Here is an 18,020-nt window from a genome sequence, read left to right on the forward strand (position 1 = left end):
TTGCATGCTGTCTTGGGAAGGGGAGAAGGTGGAGAAATTTTAAAACTCACAAGCTTATGGAAGTGAATGTTGACACTAAACATAATTAAAATTTTAGAAAAGATCATGATGTAGTGTTAATTAGACTGTCATTTTTGACTAATCCTTGAAATTCTCTTTAGCTTTCATTCTGTTCCCAAGAGAATTCTACTTTAATCAGACTGTTAACATGTGAAAGTATCATTGGAGAAACTCCTATTTCCTTTGAAAAATAAGACTTTTAAGAATTCAAACTTAACATTGAAGTCATAACTTTTGATTTATAAAAGACTGAGTTGAAGTAGAAGTCCTTAGTTAAGTATTACACTATAGCTTTGGGAGTAAAAGATTTAAACACAATTTATGGATTGCTAGTTCCTCACTTTGGGGGAAAAAATCATCATTTTACACATCAGGATTTGAGATGTATATAATTGAAGAGAATTTTAAGACAATTTTTCAAAACGCTTTCTTTTAAGGCCGTACCAAACACGTGATTTTTTATTGTCCCATTTAGGGACAGCTTTATTTTTGTAGGTTTGAATTTATTTTTAAGTTGCAAATTAAACATGTAATGATTCATGTGTCTTTTACAGGTGAAGGTTATAGCAACAACCAATGCTTTGGCAAAAGTTAAGTGAAGTATTTGATTTACTTTTTCTTTTTTCCTTTCAGGGGAATTTTTAGAAAAAGTGCGACAGAAAAAGAAACGTGACATCACTGTGTTGGACCTGGGATGCGGGAAAGGTGGAGATTTGCTCAAGTGGAAAAAGGGCAAAATTAGCAAACTAGTTTGTACTGGTAAGAGGAAATAAATTGTTTTAGAAACGGTTCTACTGAGTCAGGTAACTGGAAATGATGCAAGGACCTCATAATTAAAATATTAAGGCATGAATCGCAGAGACCAAGTTATAGTGAGACTCTGATGCACTTTAATTAATACACTAAGGCTTTAGGGATGCTTTTAAAGTAAGATATTGAAAAAGTAATGACTTTTTTTCCCATTGTGGTCCATTTATGTTTTTCTGTGGCCTGGTGCTGAATTCTCAGGCATAGCCAGATATGTTGTAAACGCATGCCATTGGTCACAATGGCAAAAGGAGATGGTGTAAATAATAAAGAAGTTACAGATTAGTTTAGCCTTAAGATTTTTTATTTAATTGAACTTTTAGCCTCTTACTATCTACATTCAAGGTGCCATAATAGGCTCTGTTGAGACAAAGACAAAAATGATAGTCCCTGCTTACCTTTAAAGAGCTAGCATTTCCACTGGGAAAGAGAACACCTTACTTAATAAATGCAAGATCATTTGAGAAAGAGAGCACTAGCAACTTGGGGACAGGGAAGATAAAGATTCAGAGAGGTAGAGAGTAGAAGTATTGCATTCCAAACATGGAAGGCAGACAGAGGCAGGAGATAAAGAAATGTAGAAAGGTAGTTTGGAGCCCCATAGTGGTGGATTAAAAATAACCAGGCTCAGAGGTTTGTATTTCAATGTTGAAAGTGTCAAGGAACTACTCACTGTTTTGACAACCCAAACTTATATAATCTCATGTTTTAGGAAGATCGTTTCAGTAGTTTTTGAAGAATGGTGATGTTAAGCAGAATATAATCAAAAGTGGATATCTGTGAGAATGGGGTAATGAATACTGTGCAGAGAATGTCCTCCTATTGGAATTCAGACTGACGCAATGCTTTCCTCTTCATCATATTCCTATTTACTGTAACTTTGATTAGACCATAGTCTTTGAAACCAACTCATCTTTTTTGTGTTGATTCTAAGAACTTAAATAGTAAGCTCTACCTCTTAAAACTTTTTGTCCCTTTTTAAAAAACAGTAAACTAATAGGTGCCTTTGCATAAGAATAAAGGCTTTTCCAAACTCTTTTTTATTTTGAAGGATATAAAATTGGTTTTGTACCCAAGCTATACTATATACCAAGAGTCACAGTTAAGATTACTGTTTGAGATTTGTGTCATCACTCTGCCTCTACATCTTGCCATTATTCTTTGTTTTGGTCTGTAATAACGTTTAATTGGAAGCTTTTCTATGTAGATATTGCTGATGTTTCCATCCAACAGTGTCAGCAGCGCTATGCTGACATGAAGAATCACTGTCGTGACCATGAGTACATTTTCAGTGCAGAATTTGTAACTGCAGACAGCTCAAAGGTATTGTTTACTTGTTTTATGTGTTGCCCCAACACTGAAATTGATTTTTAGTATTGTTTAGTTTTGTCAGTTATTTCAATCTCAAGTGAACTTATGCTTTAGTTTCTGTTTGAAGATTTTTTTCCTCAATCAGATCCATTTCAAACCTGAAATTCATTTTTATAATAACCTTAAAAGGGGAAATCATTAATGATGGAATAATTACCATTCAGTAGTCATTTTTTAAACTGCTGATATTTGTCATCTCACATAGAACCTCGATTGGACATCATCCTGAGTCCTTTAGTCTGAGCAAGGTAGTGGTAGTATCCGTGGACAGGAATGCCTCCAAAACATCCTGACCCAGAAGTTCATCTAGCATTTGCTTCAGGATTTCCAGTGAAGAAGACCACCCATACAGCCTCTGAATTGTTTTCCTTAGTAGAAGTTGTTTCTTAAATCTCCCCCAAATGTGCCTCTGCAAATTCTACCCATTGCTCTTATTTCTGCCCAGTCCGGGGTCGGGCAGAACAGGTTCTAATTCTGTTCTTTTCCAAACAATAACCCTGCAGATATTTGAAAGATTTCTTTTTATTATCTCTTGGAGTCTTCTTTCTGTGATCATCCCCGGTTCCTTCATCTGATACTTGTGTGGCATGCATTTAATTAAACCCTGTCCCTATCTTGGTTGTTCATTCAGCAAACATTCAGGTGCCTATTTGTAAGGCACTGTGGTCTCCCCTCCATTGGATATTTTCTAGCTTATTTAATATCCTTTCTAACAGAATGATTCTAACAGTCTCTTCTTGTCCCCTCTAAATACAATTTGGAATTGAAATTATTTACCTAACCAAAGAAAAATAAAGTTTATCCGATTAACAATTTATCTTCTAAAATATTAATTTTCCTAGTCTCTTCTCATATTGTTGCAGTGTTTTATTTGATTTATATTTCTTAAGTTCTTTGAAAAGTTTTTGAAATTTTTTACCTTCTACATTCTCAAATTCTGTTTTCAACTTGGAGAAAGTTTTATATCTAGGCTTTTATAGTTTGAATTCATAACCTGTTTGAATTTGTTTTAGGAGCTCTTGGCAGATAAATTTCGTGATCCAGAGATGTGCTTTGACATTTGCAGCTGTCAGTTTGTATATCATTATTCATTTGAGACTTATGAGCAGGCTGATATGATGCTCAGAAATGCTTGTGAGAAACTTTGCCCTGGAGGATATTTTATTGGTACTACACCAAATAGCTTTGAGCTCATGTAAGTATTTTTTTGTGTGTGATAGTTTATGAAATGTCCAGAATATGTACACTTTTAAAAATGTTGTTTTTCAGCATGATTTTCTGTTAATGTTCTGTCATATTAAGATCTAACAAATGAAATAGAAATATACTCATTGCTGTAGTTAAAGGCAAAAGTTAAATAAGTCATCAGATCTTTATTTAGAATATGCACTTAGAATAGTTATATATTGAGCCTCAGTTTGCTGATTTAAAAGAGCACAGTTTGCAGAATATCAGTATAGGAAACTGATTAGAAATTTTGTGTGATTGTTTAATATCTTTGGTTTTATTGGCATGTTGTAATATTTCCTTGCTTATTTGATGTATGTCAGATTTCATGCACTTGCCTAGTCTCATCGTTTGGGGACATGATAAAACAAAGGAAGATGAAATTTCTCTATATGGGAAGGAAGCCATCTAATGGTTTTCTTTTTCTTTTTTGATTTAACCACTTCTTATTTTAGAGAAGTAGATGGGAAATTAAAGGTAGAAAAATGTTAAAGCCAAAGCATGCCCTTTACATTTCAAGATGCATTTCTGGTAAACTTTAGTCATGTTAACTAAAAGAAGAAAGTAGGAAAGTCAGTAAAGCATATAAAGTAGAGTAGTTCTGCCTTCCCCCTCCCCCTGCTAGCTCTTCTAAACTGATCTACAAAATGTGCCAGACCTAATCCTTTTGGGAAAATCCAAGAAAAAGTCAGTGTCATTTTTTCAACCCTCATTGGCATAGGGGGACAGACAGATCTGCAGATACTAGGGATGGGGGGATGGGGAGATGGAGTTTGGTCAGGCTTAGCCATGTAGAATACTCTGGTGCTCACAGAGAGATTGACTGTACACCAGGGCAAGCCGATAGCCTTGTTACCTGCTCCTCAGTCTTAGATCAAAGATCCAGGGTATAAGCCTTGGGAGGCAGAATTCTTGGGAGTGGGCCCTAGACCATATACCTGGAGAAGAACAAGTTCAGAAGCAAGCAGCAGCATTGTGGTTGGACTTCAAAAGTGGAGCTGGGTATCAGTCTTAGCTTCTAGCCCAATGTGAAGCCCATGGTAGAATAACCAGGTAGGAATCCCAGAACAAAGAGGAGTCTGCAGTTCTGCTGCTCTGAACCAGCAGAGCTTTCCAGCTGGATAATAGTGTCTGCTATTGCTTAGACCCCCAAATCTAGGTCAGAAACATGCAGAATTTAGACCAGGGTACAGTGTTCAGACTTTGCCCTGGATCAAAACATTTTGAGAGCACTGAAAGCTTGCAGATTTCAAGCCTGAGCTCAGTTGGAGAGCCTGGAATAACAACACTCAAAACCCCAAGAAAGCAGGAATGGGATCAGCACAGATATTTCTTCCAAAAGTGTGCAGAACTCAGCTCTAACATCTAGTTAGGAAGTAGGTTGGAAGAAAAGCAAACAACCACAACAAAAAGAATCCCTTCATAGAAAACTATTATGGTGACATGGATGCACCAAGTCACAGAGTCAGAAGAGAATGACCCCATGGCATGAGAGGTAGAAAACCTTGTCCAAGCAAACTCTGAAAATTAGAAGTACCAAACAGAAACCAGTGACAACATGAGACAAGAAATAAATCAAGACAGAAAAAAAGCAGAAACAATCAACTTAGAAAACATGCATAAGAAAAATTTAGTGATTGTTGGACTTCCTGAAAGTCCACAAAAAGAACCTAGATACTCTATTTCAAGAAAACTGCCTAGGGGAAGCCAAGATGGTAGAGTACAGGCTGGGTCCTGCCCGAACTCTCCCAAATGTTCCCCTCCAAATAACTTTAAAATAACACTTCAGATTAAATCTTGGAATGGTAGAGCCAACAAGGCTATCTGTAGTTATATGAAAAAATGCTCTAACTATTGATTAGAGAGAGGCAAAACAACTCTGAAGTACCACCTTACACCCATCAGAAATGACAGGTGCTTCAGAGGATGAGGGAAAGTAGGTACATTAATGAACTGTTCATGAAGTTGTGAACTAATCCAACCATTCAGGAGAAAAATTTGGAACTGTGCCCAAAAGGTTATAAAACTGTGCATCCCTTTGACCCAGTAATACCACTGCTAGGTCTGTACTCCAAAGAGATCAAATAGAAAGGGAAAGGACCTTTCCAAAGAATTGGAAATTGAGGATATGCTTATCAGTTGGGGCATAGCTAAACCATCTGTGGCATATGATTGTGATGGAATACTGTGGTGGCATAAGAAATAACAAGGGTGGTGTTTTCAGGAGGGGAAAAAAAACATGGCAAGACCTGAATGAACTGATGCAAAGTGAAGTGAGAAGAAGTGGGAGATCATTGCGCCCAGTAATAGCAGTATTATAATGATGATCAACTGTGAAAGTCTTGGCTACTCTGATCAATACAGTGATTAAAGACGATTCCAAAGGGCTTATGATGAGAAAATGCTATCCACCTCCAATGAAAGAACTGATGAACTTGAGTTCACGTTGCTATATAGTTTTCTCACTTTTTCATTTTTTGCCTTTTTTTTTTTTGGTGATATGGCTAATCTAGACATGTTTTACCTGATTTCACGTGTATAATTGATGTATTATTTGCCTTGTCAGTGGGTTGAGGGGGAAGGGAGGGAGAGAGTCTGGAACTCAAAATTTAAAAAAAAAAAAAAGAAGAAAACAAGTGTTAATAATACTGCAGTGAAAAACAAAAACTGCCCAGATTGCTTAGAATCAAAGGAAAGGACCCACCAGTCACCTCCTGAAGAAACCCTAGGAACCTTATAGCCAAAATATAGAGCTTCTAGTTCAGATATGTAAGCAGCCAGAAAAAAAGAATTCAAGTACAGAAGAGCCACAGTCAGGATGACATGATTTAACAGCCACTACTATGTAGACTTACAGTGAAAAACAGCATACCCACTAAAACTGAATGTAAAACTACTTTGTGCTTAGTTCTGCTGTAGCTGGCCTTCACCCTCATTTCTGTTGAGTATCTTCCCTGTATTTTCCTTTCTGTTTTCCATCTCTCTACTGCTCTTTTATTTTTTGCTCTCAAGGTAAAAAAGAGCTCTCTAGAAAGCACTTATAGCAATTAAATTTGCATGTTAAGAATTAAATGAAGGCAGAACTTGTTTTAAGTATTTTGAAAGCTGGGGATACACCAAACAGTGTCAGATTTCCCCAGGTTGTAAGATACTCTGGCTTCCCGTAAACTACATGTTAATTTTATTAACCTTTATTTGTTAGTTCATGAAAGTTTGTGTGATATAGTGGACAATTGACTGGACTTTCTTTGAGTCAGAAAGACTTGGTTTCAACTCTTCTAGCACTTGATAACCGTGTGTCTCTGGACAGGCCAATTAATTTTTCATAGAGATTGTACATCTAGGACTGAAAGTGACATCAGGTGCATCTAGTTCCATTCTCTCATTTTACAGATGAAGAAGCAGAGACCCAGGGAGGTTATGACTTTTAGAATATAAGCTCATTTTGCACTGGGATGTTTCAGTCTTTGTATTTTGTATCCCCCAAACCTGGCATGTAGTAGGGGACTTTGTTGATTGATTCCTCACATGTCACACTGATAATTTGAACCCGGGTCTTCCGATTCTAGAGCCAGTTTTTCCCCCCTATTGAATAGCACTTTCTAAGCATGTTTTTCCTCATTTATAATGAGAAGAATCATCAGCAAGTATTAATTAAGCACAGTGTGCTTGGTACTCTGCTGCCTACTGGGGATTACAAAGAAAAGAATTAAGCAATCCCTGCCCTCAGGGAGTTTCTTTTCTATAGGAGAAGATAACTTGCACACTTATAAATACAAGGTAATTTTTGTGGGGAAGCATCATAAGCTGAAGACATCAGGAAAGGAGCCATGTAGGGGCATGTATTTGATCTGAGCTTTGAAGGAAACAAGGAGGAATAGGTGACAGTGCTTCCCAAGCACAGGTAATATGTGCCAGGGCATAAAAGTTTTTTGTACAAGGAACTGTTGAGTAGCTCTAGAGTCTGTGAAGAGTGATGCATAATAATAGCTAGGAAATGCATTTTGGAGCAAGGTTGTGAAGGGCTTTCAATGCTAAATAGGAACTTGGGTCTGACCCTAGAGGAAATAAGGGCATCACTGAAATTTCTTGAACAGGAGGAGAACATATTTACACTTGTACTTTAAGAAAATTACTTAAGTTCTGTGGAGGATGACATGAAATAGGGAGAGTTAAAATGGGGAGACCAGTTAGTAAATGTCCCACGTGAGAGGTGATAAGAGCCTGGACTAGGGGTTTTGTCCAGTGAATGGAGGGACAGGAATGGATGTGAGAAATGTTAGATAGACCTGAGAAGTCTTGACAACTGATTGGATATATGGGGTGGCTGTAAAGTGGAGGATGACTGGTGGGTGTTGTGAACATGGATAATTGGAAAGGTAGTAACCACTCTTTGTAGTACCTTTCTCTTCTTTTTTTTGTTTTTGGTGAGGCAATTGGGGTTAAGTGACTTGCTGAGGGTAACACAGCTAGTAAGTGCCAAGCGTTTGATCTGAGGCCGAATTTGAACTCAGGTCCTCTGACTTCAGGGCTGGTGCTCTATCTACTGTGCCACCTAGCTGCCCCTTGTAGTATCTTTCTCACACAGTTGTTGTGAGCCTCAAATAAGCTAGTGACTTTTTAAAGGAAGGTGCATTATAAACTTTTGAAGTTATTAGACAGGTTGTATCATAATATTAATTCTGTCATGATGAAAGGAAACAGGCCCATAGAAGTTAAATGATTTGCCAGAGGGTCACACAGGTAATAAGTAGCAGAGACAGGATTCCAGCCCAGATCATCTTGATTTCAAATCTGTTGTTCATTATGAAACACCATCCTACCCAGGATGTGGTTTAATAAAGAAAATCTACTTGGATGCTGGAAGCAGATATTAAATCTAAGTTTTATTCTCTGCTATTGAATTTTCTGTAATAGTTTCAGGTTTCCAAATGATCTTGCCAAAGCCAGTGGCTTTTTTTCTTGGTCCCTCATTTTTTTTATGTCCTCTTAACACTTACTGCTGTTGACCACCCAGTCAACTTGCGAATAATCCCGGGGCCCTACAATGTACAGGATATAGTGCTAAACTCCTATATTGGATAAAAATAAACATATCATATTTTTTGACCTCAAGAAGTTTAAAATCATATCAGGAAGACAAGTTGTAGATTTGTGAATAATATATAACAGTACAGGGGATATAATGAGTCACTTAACTATAATTGGAAATTGGGTAGAAGTGCCATAGTAGTTGAGGTGTGGAAATACATCATGAAGATGGGATTTTTACTTAATTTTAAAGAATAGGTTGAGAGAAGAGTTTATTCTAGGCAAAGGTAAAAGCAGTGGCTTTAAAGGACAAGATGTGATCCCAGGATATAGGTTTAGATGGAATTATCTTAAGTTGTTTCTTGATTGAGAATGCTGGGTTAATCATTGACCTAGAATGTTACTTTTTCTTATGTGGATGTAGTTTTGACAAATTACTGGGGCTTAAAAGTTATTAGCCTTTTCATATGATAGGAACTTACCTATCTCCATCAGTGGACATTTGTGGGGCAGATCCTTTCCTGATATCCCTTCAGAACATATTTTCTTATAGGAACAGTGTTATAAAACAATGGTTATGTATACTTGAAATTATACTACACTTGAGGTATAATTATGGGTTATTTAGTTTTGTGACCTCATTTCACAACCTAATTTATCCTTTATAACATTGTTTCTATGTCCCAAGTTTAAAATACTAAACTGAACTGAAAACAAACTTTCATGACCTGCCTATTTATATGGATTGCTTATGTACAGAACTGGAGTTTGTAGTGCTATTCTGCCTGTAGATCAAATGTAGGAGAGATTGAAGTTATTTGGACCTGGAGTATCACCTCTGCTCTAATGTTTTTAGTGGCAATAAAGTTGGTATTCAACTATATTGCCTCTGAAAGTATCACAAAACCAGTATATACAAAACTAATTAAATTGTTAGCTTTTTGTGAGATTTATTATTTTCAAATGAATGATTAGAATAAATTTGTCAATCTAATTTTTGTCCTTTTTGGTAACTTACAGAAAACGGCTTGAGGCATCAGATACAGAATCATTTGGAAATGAAGTCTACACTGTAAAGTTTCAGAAGAAGGGAGAATATCCTTTATTTGGATGCAAATATGACTTCAACTTGGAAGGTGTTGTGGATGTTCCAGAATTTTTGGTTTATTTTCCTTTGCTTATTGAGTAAGACTTTCATAATTTATCCTTTTACTGGTTTAAGTGGGTGAGGGAATATGGGTAACAATGCTATTTGTATTCAGCCAGTGTTGGAAAAAAAACGTGGGACTTGATGAGCAGTATAGCCAAATAGAAAAGTAACTATTTGTACAATACTAGTGTCACCAGGTTTATGATGCCTTGTTCTTTTACTTCTCTTTGGCTTCCTAAAATTAAATCAGCAGCCATTTATCAATCACTTACATTGTGACAAAATACTGTGGTAGGTGCTTGGGGAGATACAAATAAAATTAAAACATAGTCCATGAAGCTTACTTACAATGTAGCAAGGAGAATGTCAGACAAATTATGTTATAGTCCACATTATCTATATAGTAACTGTAATTCAGAAAAGACTATAATAAGAACAACACAGATGTACAAAGTATGAGACTAGAGAAAGAAAGGATCATTTCTGACTGAGGAAATCAGTGAAGGTTTCATGGACTAGGTAACTTTTGAGATGGACTTAAGGATTTAAAGGGCATTTGGGGGCATTCCAAACAAAGAGAATGATATGAATAATGGCATAAATGCTAGATACATAGTGTTAGTAGGTAGTTTGGCAACTGGCTGAATTGGCATGTGGCAAACTGGAAGGGAATCTGTGAAATAAGGTTGGAGAAGTAGAGAGTATTACCAGGTTAGGGGAGTGAGGCTTGAATGTCAGAATAAGAAATTTACATTTTATGTAGTAGACAGTAGAGAATTAGGGGAGCAACATAATCAGTGCCATGAAGAAGAGTAGTTTGGCAGTAGTTTGAAGGATGAATCTTTAGATAAGAAATTGGGTTGGGAAAATCATTTGAAAGTCTGTTTTGATAAAGTTAGTATAACAGAAGGTTGTCTACTAGCTTGGGTAGTAGATGGTAAGGAAACTAGATAGAGGGAGCTGGTGGCATCATGGATAGAGCAACTGGGCCTAAAGTTGGGAAAGTCTGATTTCAGATCCAGCCTCAGACAGTTACTGGCTTTATGACCTGTGCAGATCACTTGATCTCTGCCTCAGCTTCCTTGTTTGTATAATGGAAGTATTAGCAGGTGTCTCTCAGAATTGTTCTGAGGATAAAATGAGTTAATATTTGTCAATCACTTTGCAAGTATTAAAGCACCATTTCTATAAATGCTAGCTGTTCTAGTTAGAAAAGTTGCCACCAGTTTTGGGGAAAAGATAACTAAAGTATTCTTGAAAGTAGGGAGAAATCAAGAATGTAGTCTTATTTCCAAACTCATAGTAAGTATGCTAGTTTGAATTTGATTGAGTTGTACTTTTGTACTGCTTACTGTTGTAAAATTTCTCATGAAATTATGATTTGACTAGAAAAGCTAATCTTAACACAGTAGAGATCTTGATTTTTTTTTTGTGACAAAGAACAACATTTCATTGTGCAGACTTTTGCTGAAATCTTGATATCAGATTGAGCTACCAGACACCACTGTGCTAAATGCAAGGAATACAGAGAAAAGCAAAAAACCAAACCAAACCAAAGAAAACCCAGTCCCGTTCCCAAGGAGTTCACATTCTAATGGGGATGACAGCATGAAAACAACTATGTACAAACAAGGTACATACATACATGATAAATTGGGAGTACAGACAAGATACACTCATACTCATGTACGCATATGCATATACACATGTATGATAAACTAGAGATAATCCCATAAGGAAGACACTAAGACTAAAGAGGACTGGGAAAGTCAGAAGTTGGGACTTAAGCTAAGAGCTGATGGAGACCTAAGATCTAGAAGACTGGAGATGGAGTGGTAGAGGATCCTAGGCATGAAGGACTGCTGGTAAAAATGCACTGAGTTAGTAGATGCTGTGTTTTGTGTGAAGAATATCAGGGAAGCCAATGTTATTACATAACAGATTGTGTGGAAAAGTGGGAGGGGCTAGGTTATGAAGAGCTTTAAAAGGCAAATAAATGATTTTGTATTTGATCCTGGAGGAAATAGGGAGCCATTGAAGTTTATTGAGTGGAGCAATAACCTGGTTAGATGCATGTTTCAGGAAGATCAATTTGACAGCTAAGCAGAGGATGGTTTAGAATGGGGAGACACTTGAGGCAGGGTAAGGCTGTTGGCAGTAGTGCAGGTATAAGGTGATAAGGACCTGCACCAGGGTGATGACAGTACCACAGGAGAGAAAGGTCATGCATGTTAAGAAGGAAAAATCCGTAGGACTTGGCAACTGATTGGATAAAGAGGAAGGATTAAAGAAAGTGAGGAGTCAAGGATGACACCTAGGGTATGAGCGTAGGTAACTAGGAAGAATGGTATTCTTCACAGTAATAGGGAAGTTAGGCAGAGGTGAGGCTTGGGTGGAAATATAATGAATTTTGTTTTGAACATATTGAATTAAAGATGTCTACAGGGAATAATTCAGGATTTCTGATAGGCAGTTTTAGGTGTAAGATTGGAGGTCAGGTGACAGGTTAGGGTTAGACAGATACATCTGAGAATTATCCACGTAGAAATGGTAATTGAAACCTTGGGAGCTGATGAAATCAACAAGCAAGTTAATATAGAGAGAAAGAAAAGAGGGCCCAAAAAAAGAGGAAGCCCCCAAGATTAATGGGTGTAGCTTGAGTGAGGATCAAATAAAGGAGACAGAGAATGGATGGTCAGACAGTAGGAAAACCAGGAGAAAGCACTGTCATTGAAACCTAGAGAGAAGTGATAGATCTGCTGTAGAAGGTGGGATCCTGTGTGCATATAGAAGAACTATCTCTTTGTGTGAGATAGGGTTGAAGGAGAAGATAATAGCATATTGGGGCAGGATATGAGATGAGAAGAATTCCTTTGTGAATGGCTTCATACTTTTTTCAGTGAAATATAAAGCAAGGTTTTTGAGGGGGAATTGGTGGAGCTTATGCCAGTTTTGAAGAAGAATGAAAAGATTTAGGTAAATGTGGTAAATGGGAGAGTGATTTGATTAGGGAGGTATACAAGGCTTGCCTTGCTTCATTGAAGATTTGGTTGGTATTGTTATGTAACAAAGTTGTAATGGACCCAATCAGAAAGAATGGTTTTAAGATTTCTCCATAGCTTTGTTCATTAGAACATAAGAGCAAGGACAGAATGATGGGAGTGGTCCAGAGCTGAGACTTGGTAGGGCAAGATTGGCAATAGATTAGGGAGTCAGGAGACTTGAGAGAAAATAGCAGTGTAGAGTTGAACTGGTTCACAAAGGCATCAAGATGAGGAAGGGAGGAAAGTGTAGCCAGTGCAGAGAGGATGACTGGAAACAACTGAGCAGTTGAAAGGTTGCAGGTCATAGTGAGGATGAAGAACAGGTTACAGGGTATGCAAGGCAGAAATACAAGTGGAATGAGAACAGATTATGATCAGATAAAGGAATTTCAGAATTCATTAATGCGGTGTTGGCAAGATCAGGGCTATGACTATCTCTGTGTAGCTGAGGTGGGCTGGATGGGAAATGAGCAATTGAAGGATTTGAGGGAGTATCATTATATATGTTGAAGTCCCTTAGTACAAAGGTAGGAGTTGGAGAGGAGAGAAACTCTACTTACTGAAGGAGGGAAAAGTGTCCTAGAGGCCAGCAGCCATTAGAATCTTAATCAATATGGATTGAGTAAACTGCAGAGGAGAACAGATTACCAAGTGAGAGTGGTAGAGGGAGAACCTGGAAGTGGCATGTAGGGAGTGTAGGGTACTAACTAAAGTGCTAGAATAGGAGGAAGAGGGCATTTATATGGGCTGTCTTCCTGTCTGTGATGGAATTCAGGTAAACCACGCAGAGGGGGTGAATGTTGAAGACAACTAACAGATTGGAGGTGTACAAGGTAAGTCTTAGATCTATGGGGCAGCTAGGTGGTGAAGTAGATAGAGCTCAGGCCTTGGAGTCAGTAGGACCTGAGTTCAAATGCAGCCTCCAACATGTAACACTTACCAGCTATGTGACCCTGGGCAAGTCTTAACCCTGATTGCCTCACTAAAAAAAAAAAGCAAAAAAAAAGTCTTAGATCTATCAGTAGAGCCTAAGCTAAGCATTGGAGATCCCTGTGATATCATGCAAAAATGAACTTTAGTACAAACCATCTGAATTTTAGAGTTCTCATTTTTCAGTATAGTTCTAAATTTTGCTGCTTCCAGTTTTCTGAAACATTCTTTTAGTACCTTCTTTTTGGTCTGTTTGGTTTTCTTACATGAAGAGTAATTAGATTCTTTAATAGTTCCATTAACTACTCCTGATTTTTGTTTGCTGGGGTTTTTTTTTTGTTTATAGCATAATATAAAAGCTTATAAAATTATGGTTTACAGAATTTTCAGTAACATTCTGCAAGTAAAAGTTTTGTATACTGTTTGTAGTTATTTTGCAAGTATCTCTGCTGAGATCCTCATTAGCATAAGGAAAGTTATAAGCACAGTATACATTGGATAAGTTTCACACTTAAAAATTTCACATTTCGTATTTTGGGGGGCACTTGAAAACTAGTTGAGTTTTTTATTTAGCTGCCTCCCTGTGGTAATGGGAAGAAAATGTAAATGCCAGGCCAGTTGGCACAAGTGTGTAGTCCCTGCTACCAAGGAAGCTGAGGCCAGCAGATTGTTTGAGCATGGGTCTTCTGAGTTGCAGTGGGCTAAGCCAGTTGGGTGTCCACAGTAAGTTCAGCATCAGTATGGTGAGTCCTTGGAGCAGAGAACCATGAGGCTGCCTGAGAAGAAACAAAACTGGCTCAGGTCAGAAACAGAGCAGGTCAAAACTCCCATGCCATGTAAATCAGTAGTGATATGGGCCTGTGAGTGACTACTGGCATTTCCAGCATAGGTGAGATAAGGAGACCCAATCTCAAAAAAAAAAAAGTTTAAGAAAATATCAAGCATAAGGTGGAAGCCACATTTGACAGTTTAATTAAAACACTTTGCAAAAGTTAAATAAATATTCCTTCATTTCTCATCTGAAAATCCTTTGATTTGTGGAAATTAGTGGAAAGGAAATCAGCTTTTCAGTTACTATATTTTGAGTCACAACTTTCTTTTCTTTTGTTTATTGACAAGATTGACTACATGGTAGCTCATTGTAGATTTTAGAATCTTTTGATTTAGCTAAATTTTTTTGGGGGGGAAATATTCCTATTTTCGGCCTCTTGAGGTAATTAATGAGTACTATCATTTTGCTACCTCTCTGAAAGTAGCAGTTTTATTTCTTTGAACTATTTTACTTAACTTCAAGTGATATAATTTTATCCTTTTTGCTAGCCTGGCTTGTCTCTTGTCTTTCAAGCCCTCAGATTTCCTTAATATTTTGGGTGGTTCCCTTTTCTAGTTCTCTTTCCGTTTCTGGGCCTTAGTTATAAAACAAGGAGGTTAGACAAAGTATTTTACAAATTCTTAAGAGTGAAATGTCCTGTTTAAGTACCTTGTGTGCTTACATTTGTGTACTCCAATGTAATATCCTTGAGAGTAGTATTTATACTTTAAACTTCTTGTGTATTTCCTAGAGCTCCTAGTTGAGGGCTTTGTACATTTTAGGATTTATTGATAATAACTTGTAGGATGAATGAGCACATTTTATATTGTGTTTTCATTTCTAAGGAGAGTGGTTATTTTATTTGAAACCTGAAGATGTCACTGTAGCATAGAAGTTCACATTATTCAAAATCTGTATGTTTTTACTATGCTATCGCAAATTTATTTATTTATTTATTTGTTACAGAATGGCAAAGAAGTATAACATGAAACTAGTTTACAAAAAGACATTTTTGGAATTCTATGAAGAAAAGATCAAGAATGTTGAAAACAAAGTGCTTCTAAAACGAATGCAGGCATTAGAGGTAAGTGTTTTGAAAATAACTTGAAGTTGCTGTTTATTTCCCAAGTAATATCAACTGGGTTTTCATTTTTGAAGTGTTTTCCAAACAGTTTGTACATTCATTCTTTCGAGTAATCTCTGGCTAGCTGTACTGTCTCATTCTGCAGCTGTCCCCATCATGACTTCTTGATGGATCATTTCAATTTTTTTGTCAGGTCTCTTGCCCTCTTATCCTGTTACTGATCTTGCCTTGCCAATACTTGTTCCTGGATGACTCCCATCATCTCCTGCCTTTGTCCCTACTCATATTCTACTGAACAAAGCTGGGGGGATTGCAAAATTATGCTAACTGGATTCACTACTAATTTATGTTATATGATAATTTTAACTGGGTCTTCATTGTGGCAGAGCAATCTTTTTAAATCTTTCCATTTAACTCACTAACCTCTTTGATCATACTTTGATAATAACAACTTGGAAGAACTGAAAACTTACAGGTCCCTAGAAGTATCTCTGAAAACAGCTGCACAAACCCCCCAAAGCTTGGGACAGTATATTCTCCACACTGGAAGCAGATCCCTATCTTAACAAAGAATTTAAAACTCAAGTAATTGACTGGGATCATGAGCAAACTGCTCAAACCTTCCATGGCTCCTTCTCCTCCACTTTCTCACCTGAGAACTCTGCCTCATATTTTACTAAAAAAATTGTGAAACCATTCATCAAGGACTTCCTCTTCCTTTGATATCCCCCATATATAGCACTGTCTTTTCATCCTTGTCTCACATGAAGATGTGCCCCTTTTCCTTGCCAAGGCAAAACTCTGTATATGCACAGGTGATCCCATTCCATCCCATCTCCTCCAACAGATTGCTCGTTTATCATCAATACTCTTATCTTCAATCTCTCCCTGTCTACTGGCTGCTTCCCCACTGCTTACAAACATTCCATTCTCAAAAAAGATGTTACTTGATAGCTGTTGTCTTTTGTCTCTCCTTTTTGTGGTTAAATTATTATTTTTTTTAAAGATTCATTAATTTATTTATTTTTAGTTTTCAACATTACTTCCACAAGATTTTGAGTTCCAAATTTTCTCCCCATCTCGTCCCTCCCCCAACCCCAAGACAGCATGCATTCTGAATACCCTTTCCTCTAATCTGCCCTCCCTTCTATCTCTCTGCCTTCTCTTATCCCCTTCCCCTTCCATTTTCCTGTAGAGCAGGATAGATTTCTATGCCCCATTGCCTGTATATCTTATTTACCAGTTGCATGTGAAAACAGTTTTTAACATTTGTTTTTAAAACTTTGATTTCCAAATCCTCCCTCCCCACGCACCCTCATTGAGAAGGCAAGCAACTCAATACAGGTTATACTTGTGTAGTCATGCAAAACACTTCCATAGTAGTCATGCTGTGGAAAACTAACTATATTTCCCTTCATCCTATCCTGCCCCCCCCCAATTTGTTCTACTCTCTCTTTTGACCCTGTCATTCCTCAGAAGTGTTTGCTTCTGATTACTCCCTCCCCTCTATCATCCCCATGCTCTTTTATCCCCTTCCCCACTATTTTCCTGTAGGGTAAGATAGATTTCCATACCCAATTGAGTGTGTATATTGTTCCTTTCTTAGGCCAAATCTGATGAGAATAAGATTCACTCATTCACTGTCACCTTCCCCTCCACAGTAAAAGCCTTTTCTTATCTGTTTTATGTGAGATAATGTACCCCATTTTACCTCTCCCTTTCTCCTCCTGGTATAATCCTCTCTTACTTTTTTGGGGTCTCCTTTAGCAATCTGTTGACTAGTTTTTCATGGTTTTCTTGCATCACTCTCATTTCTCTTCCCAGTTTTTCCTGTACTTCTCTTACTTGCTTCTCAAAATCCCTTTTTGAGCTCTTCGATGGCCTGGGACCAATTTATATTTTTCTTGGAGGCTTTGGGTGTAGGAGCTTTGACTTTGTTGTCTTCTTCTGGTTGTATGTTTTGGTGGTCTTTGTCAGCAACGAAAGATTCTATGGTCTGATGGTTTTTTGCGCAGTTTGCTCGTGGTCCCAGCCAATTACTTGAGTTTTAAACTCTTTGTTATGGTAGGGATCCCAAGCTTTGGGGGTTTTGTGCAGCTGTTTTCAGAGATACTTCTAGGGACCTGTAATGTAAGTTTTCTGTTCTTCCAAGTTGGTGTGATCAAGGGGCAAGGTGTTTACTCCTTTCCTGGCCTGGGCTCTGGTCTGTGAGTGACCACAGGCACTCTTTTCTGCCTTGGAATTGTGAGAAGGATTCTCTCTCCACTGCCACAACGAGTTCCACCACACCAGCTCTCCTCTCACCCCAGGATCGCCACCCAGAACTGTGACCCAGATCCAAGAATGGGCAAGGCAAGAGAAACCTGCCTGAGCACCAACAAAGAGATCCCTACAATCGCTCCTCTGATTAGCCACTTGATTCTCCCTCAGGCTGTGGGCCAGAAGAGCTGCTGCCCCGGGGCTATGCCAGGACTGGGGCTGGGACCTAGCTTCTTTCTTACAGTG

At 37.8% G+C, this 18,020-nt stretch overlaps 1 protein-coding gene across 1 annotated transcript in view; it reads left to right on the forward strand.

The window, feature by feature from the left end:
• Positions 1 to 18,020, forward strand: part of RNMT (RNA guanine-7 methyltransferase) — a 39,779-nt gene that overhangs the window by 12,566 nt on the left and 9,193 nt on the right. Inside the window, 5 exon segments of the mRNA XM_020985605.2 lie at positions 694 to 819; positions 2,075 to 2,190; positions 3,252 to 3,433; positions 9,517 to 9,681; positions 15,398 to 15,515. Coding sequence (XP_020841264.1) covers positions 694 to 819; positions 2,075 to 2,190; positions 3,252 to 3,433; positions 9,517 to 9,681; positions 15,398 to 15,515 — 707 coding nt within the window.

The sequence above is a fragment of the Phascolarctos cinereus genome, unplaced genomic scaffold (assembly GCF_003287225.1).
Source record: "Phascolarctos cinereus isolate Bilbo 61053 unplaced genomic scaffold, phaCin_HiC Scaffold_4;HRSCAF=312, whole genome shotgun sequence".
NCBI lineage: Eukaryota > Metazoa > Chordata > Mammalia > Diprotodontia > Phascolarctidae > Phascolarctos > Phascolarctos cinereus.